Here is a 6,545-nt window from a genome sequence, read left to right on the forward strand (position 1 = left end):
TAAAAAAAAAAAAAAAAAAAAAAAAAAAAAAAAAAAAAAAAAAATTTTGCATTGCAATTAGAATTTCTTGTGCCGAAGTACTAAAAATATTACATATTTTCAAATATGTCAAATATAACAGAATACCAGTTACATACCTGTCCTAAAAATTGTTGTAAGATAAGACTAATAGAGTATTTATTTAAATATTTATTTAGATATTTCATTATTCGTAAATAATTTTTTGAGACTGCAAGTATCAGAGATTGAACTCGTGCCCTGCCAAATTTGAAACTTAGGGTCAGCGTTCATTAGCCAACTAATGTAAAGCCGTAATTGAATTGTATGTTCGCTTTTTTTCTGAAGTTTTGTTAATTTGTTGTAAAATATGCTAATAAATTAATTATATTTAAAAATAAATTTTATTACACTATTTATTTCGATTTTACCCGCCACTGTGTGTTTATCGTAAATTTTACATGTAAATTCAATGAAAAATTTTCGATTGTTCTAATTTATTTATTTTTCGGCACATATTTCATCTAAGGTAGTTGTGCTTGCCGCCCTAGTAAAAACGGTTTGGGAAAGGCCACAATTGGATTGTGGTGCTATTTATTTAACTTATCGGCTTTAGGCTAAGGTGCGTGTAGTCACACTAAATTTTCGCACAGTTGAATATTTGGTCTCTGCTAATACAGGTTCACATAGATATTTGGCAATGTAGCTTTTAGCTATTTGAACTATTGGCGTTTCGAATATATTGTTTTATTAATTTGAAAAACAATTCTTGTTTTTTTAATTTCTATGACAAAACAGTATTAATTTGTTAGATAAATATTATTTTAAGCTTAGATTAATGAGCTACGTATTATTTTTGTTATTACAATAAATTGTTTTGACTAGAAATTTATGTTTATTTTTATTATCGTCAAAATAGGAAATTTGAAATTAAATAAACTCTGTTAATTGATGGAAATCGCTGAGCAAATAAATCACTTTAACTAAATTATAAATAATACCTTTGAAACGTGTTTAAATTATATGCATATGTAAAATGATAAAAACTAATGCAATTTACATGAAAAAAAAAAATTAATAAAATTTTTTAGAGAAGTAAAATAATAAAAAAAAAATAAACAATAATTTAATTGAAAATGATGACTGTAAGAGAAAAAAAAATTACATATGAGAATATGATAAATACCAACATTAAAATAAATTATACCTCTGAAAAAAAAAAATACTTTTATGTAAATAGAAAAATGCCAAAGGTCCTTGGCTATGCAATATGTTTCTCATATACTTTAATATGAAGACTTACCTTAATGGTCATATTAATGGTTTTTGCATAGCATTCGCGCGAGACGTGCCCTACTAAGTGCACAACCGTGAACCACAACGCTGCCATATGTCCACTCCCATTCCAGTCAAGTTGAAGCTCTACTAAAAACCAAAAAAAAAATTTTTTTATATACAATATTTATATTTTAAATCTGTCTTTTGTAGACTTTCTTAAAATGCTATTGCAAAAATTTCATTGCATGAGTAAGAATAGTAAAATTGAAAAAATATATATCCTAGGCTGCATATTAATATAATTTTTATTTTACCAACTCGTATGCAATTCTATTTGAAATTACTCATACCACAGGGCAAACTTGACGATAATCATATGTTTCGTATGTCAGCTTTAACCATCTTTTAGTTTGTTTTATATATACGTATTTATATACATTATACTGTCTTTCCGTATGTCCGTCTGTCTATTTGTTTATGTCTTTAATATATTTTTAGTATTTTTTACGTTCATTTATTCGTTTATTCATTTATGTATTTAGCTTGATCTGTATGTCATAATTCCTTAAAAATTTCTAAAAATACATTGCATAAATTCCATTTCAATTTGCTTACTTCTACGTTCAGTTAGAAAAAGTCACATTATTAAATTTTATAGTTTAATGCCGACAATTGAAGGTAGAAGAACAACGGAAAGTTGAGCTGAAAAATACGTGAACTGAAAAAAAAAAACTTCATATAATTGCATTTCCTTAAGACAATCATTGTTCTTACCTCCGCTTAGGTTTCGTTTAGCTTGGGTCGGTAAAGCTTGATGGTAAGGCTTGATAGCCTGGCTATGGTAAGCCATCCAACAGATATGCCTGTTTCCAGTCGTAAACTCTTACTTCCTCTACTCTCGCATTGTTTTGGTTTCTTTGGGGCTTTTCTGACTTTTCTGGCTTTTGTCTGTGGCAGCATATTTCATAAATTATTTATATTATTTTTGTTCTGATTTTCGAGTTTCTTCACTCACTTGAAGCTTTTCGAAATCATTAAAATTTCTTGCTTTATTTTTGTTCTGAATTTTGTTTCATATTTGAATGTAAATTTTTGGTTTTATAGCAAGAAGTTGCATTCTGAATTTGTACTTTGTTGTTTTTAATTATTGTTTTAGTATAGTTTCGACATGCATTTTTATTGTTTATGTGTTTTTTAATTGTTGGTTTATTAAAAATAGTTGGCAAATGTGTTGGCATGTTAATGGATGGATTCCCTTTTGCTTTTACAAATAATTTTAAGTCGGAAGAAAATAGGAAATAGTGCAAAATTCCATAATAAAGAAACTCATTCTTTATGAGTTTCAATACAATTAAAATAGTACTTATGATTTTATGTCAATAGAACTTAGTTTGAAGCTTTGAATAATAATAATAATTAAGCTTTGCTCATCGTCAAAAAATCTGAACTATCTCATATTGAACATACTTATCTATAAGAAGATTGAACAACTGTCTTCTGTTAGCTAGTTCTTACAGTTTACCATAGGTAAGGTTAGAGTAGGCTATGCCGGCGATGCCAAGGGTTCCACTAACGCCTACAGGCCTATTGTGTTATCATATAATTAAAAACTCAAGGGTTACTACCGCTTAGAACCGTCTTTGGCAAAGCTTTTAATGCTATTCAGAGGGAGGTCTTGCAGTTCGCTAAAATTCGCAAAAAAGAAACCCCTAAAGTGTTACGCCAGTGCCGCGCATATTGCGGAAAGAAACAGACCAGATCGCAGGCATTTTCATCGTCCTCACCGCAACTGCGACAGGCATGGCTGAAAGGGAGATTTAGAGTCCTAGCGTGGTTACCTAAAATATAATAAGCTGTAAGTAAATGAGAGAGTTTGATTTCCTTACAGTTGACTGTAGCATTGTATAATATTAGTATTATTGCTGTTTTAACAATAGATTTCAATTTAGTGTATATGATCAGCTCTAAATTCACATAGTTATTATATATTATCTTTTTCACTCAATATGTGTTTAGAAAATTACTGGTATATGAAACTTATTATCAAAAATTTTTTATTATTTTATATTTCTTATATTTTTACAGAAATATGCGAATCTATTAATACCGCTTATAATTCCGCTTATAATTTCGCTTATAATTCCGCTTTGTATTAGGATGAGTAACAGCAAGTAGACACACATCTGTCTTCTAATTTCTCAAAACTGAAAAAATATTTTCTTGTAAAGTGAATTTCATTAAAAATAATAGTGCCATAGAGGGTCATTTTATCTTGATCTTTCTGAAAACTAATATAGATGTGGGATCCAAACATGGAGGATCGTATGTTTATTAAATAAAAATCCGCCTTTCATTCTGCGAACTTACTAAACAATCTATTAGTGTTATTATGGGTTAAAAGTCAAAAACCTTGCTTGTATTTTGACTTTTCTTCCCTATGATCTTAGTATCACATACGTTACCTTGGATCTAAATCCCATACTTTAAAATTGTGCACAACTAAATTCTTCCAAATCTTCTTTATTTTAATTCTTTTACAAATTAGCTTGATTTTTTATATTAGCTTGCAAAATGGAGTAGGTCTAAAATTTCTTTATGTACTACGACACCATATGGGTATGTTATACCTCTTGTGGAACCTTTTAGTTTTTTTTTTTTAAAAAAACGGACCAGATGTTCGAATTAAACTCCTTTAAAGTTCGTTTGGTTTTAATGTACTGACTCTCTATGGTTTAAAGGGATTCTCCTATTGACAACGTATAACTTATATACATAGATGCATGAATACTTCTTGATAAATTTTATAGGTATCATTATCATTAGTTCCAATTTAGAAAGGTGGTAGTTAACAGTGCTTTGCCATATTAAATAATCATTATTTAATCGTTAACTTAGTTAACTCAGATACGAGATTTTCATTGCTTTAATTTAATTTCAAAGAGGCGTATAAAGATGGAATAAACTGTACAGTAAAAATATACATGCGAAGTATAAAACAATATATTTGAAATAAAAAACTATAAAAACTTATTACATAGAAATAAAATATTTTTTTTACGAGTTTTACTAATAAATTTAACTAAAATACTCCTTTGGTACCATAAATTTTAATAGTTTGGCAAAGGCATTTGTGTAGAATATGCGAGCGTATGGATTTATTTCCTGAGTACTTTACTTTAAGGGACATATATATATTCGGATTTGTATATAAATAATGTTTTGAAAGTGTTAATAGTTTTTTCTGTAAAGAAAAATATTGAACGAAAAATAGAATATTGATATATGTTATAAACACTCTTAAAAGCGATTTTTTAAGGACATTTAAAAGTTCTGTAACATACTACCTTCTTAGCATCGTACTTATACTAAGTAATACACTTTTATTTCATGTTACGTACTTTCTATTATTAACTTAAGAACCCTTTATAAATTTGCTTTAGTATTAATAAATTTTAGTGGAAAAATTTGTATAAAACCAAGAGTTTGTTGACTATTCCTTTGCCACTGAATGCGTATCGCAGATAATAGATTTGGCGGCTCTTTTGTTCTCGTTGGTTGGTCGGTCGTATGTGTATCCTTTAGTCTTCCGGCAGCCATTAGTAGTTGGTAGTAAATAAAACATTACAAATATGTGCTGTAAATATGTTCTTTATGCGTTTTTATCTTCTCGTAGTTCACTTTATTACTTGACAGATGTTTACTGTGATTTATGCACTTGTAAGTGATAAAAATCATTAGTTCTGAGTTTTGTTTGTTGTTATTAAGAAAAAATTTGGTACTTACAGAAGTGAGATTACTTTAGAAAAAATATTGGCAATATAAACAAATTTTTGCAAATTAAAACAAAAAAATATTTTAAATAAGTCTGACACTATAAGTCTGTATCACATGAAATGTTGTTTAAAAATGTGTATTTAGGGTGTGTGATCAAAAAGTAATAGAAATTTAGAACTGTCTGACTAAATCATGCTTATAGAGTTGATTCTTTTTTAGAGTATTGGTTGTGCTGCCGGTAACTACATGTATTAACTATAGTATAGCTGCATTGGTTAGCTATGTGTTTGTCGAGCCATTAACTAAGACATATTTTTTGTGTGGTAAGTTGCCGGATCAGAGAGTTTATATACCATCTTTTATTAAATTGGAATTAAATGCAGCGAAGTATTAAGATTGTTAAAAACTCTTTATATACACTATGCTACACTACAACCATCATTATTATGATGATTATATCATATAATTATGAATGACACAAGCGACTTTAAGAAGCTCAAAACCTTTGTATATTAGCATTAGCATTGGAGAGAGTGCTAAAGAATATATTATATTATACATATATGACTCAATATTCTCAAATATTGTATTATATTATATATATATTATATGTTTTATATATATATTGCATTTTATTCTAATTCTAATTTTATTCTGTTCAAAAAATATTTTAAAAATTAGAATAAAACTTAAAACTTTCTTAACCCTACGGGTATATTGTAATACTACTACTGAACAAGGGACGTTCTGCTTTTAGTCAGAGGTGGATAGTATGAGAAGTCTATTATTTTTAATAGAGAGGTTTTTCGAATAGTATTAAGTTACATCAATAAAATTTTATATTATAAATTAATTGAATTTTTGGCTGATCATACAGCTGTTTCCAGTATTTAAATAATTGAAAAATATTTCTATATAAATACAACAATCACATTTTTTTCTTAAATATATAACCTTTTTACGACAATTTTTATCTTATAGGCTTGTTAAATAAATATCCTACATATGCATGTGAATTTTATATCTTACACAATTGTATCTTTTTGTGAATTGTATCTATTTTAGAAAAAGAATGATTCAGTTTTGTAGACGGCTTAATAGCTTTAATTATTAACCGCAGCACAACTCCGAAGTAATTTCACACTTGATGCTCTTCGTATAAAACTTAAAAGTTTATAGTTTACAATTTATTTAGTTTTGGGTTTTATTTATTTATTTTAAACTCAGGATACAATTTCGCGAAACACATGTCTAAAGTTTTTTTTTTAACAACTTAAAAGATTTATCTTTAGGACAAATTTTTTACATGTTACGATTTGTAAAGTATCTTTAAATGAAGTATTTAAGTGCATAAATTATACAAAATGAAAAGAGAAGAATTAAAAAAATCGACGAAAAAAAGTTGAGTTACGCACCCCTGGGATGACTTTAAGCCAAAGTTATGAGATTTTGTCTATTTTTTCTTTGAATAATTTTTTTTTGCGTTTATGAATACA

At 27.7% G+C, this 6,545-nt stretch overlaps 1 protein-coding gene across 1 annotated transcript in view; it reads left to right on the forward strand.

Moving 5' to 3' along the window:
- LOC119677009 (protein tincar-like) overlaps window positions 1–6,039 on the forward strand; it is a 32,065-nt gene extending 26,026 nt beyond the window's left edge. Inside the window, exon 3 of the mRNA XM_038088275.1 lies at window positions 6,031–6,039. Coding sequence (XP_037944203.1) covers window positions 6,031–6,039 — 9 coding nt within the window. The remainder of the gene's footprint in view (window positions 1–6,030) is intronic.
- Window positions 6,040–6,545: the final 506 nt, after the last annotated feature.

Source organism: Teleopsis dalmanni, chromosome 2 (genome assembly GCF_002237135.1).
Source record: "Teleopsis dalmanni isolate 2A chromosome 2, ASM223713v2, whole genome shotgun sequence".
Taxonomy (NCBI): domain Eukaryota; kingdom Metazoa; phylum Arthropoda; class Insecta; order Diptera; family Diopsidae; genus Teleopsis; species Teleopsis dalmanni.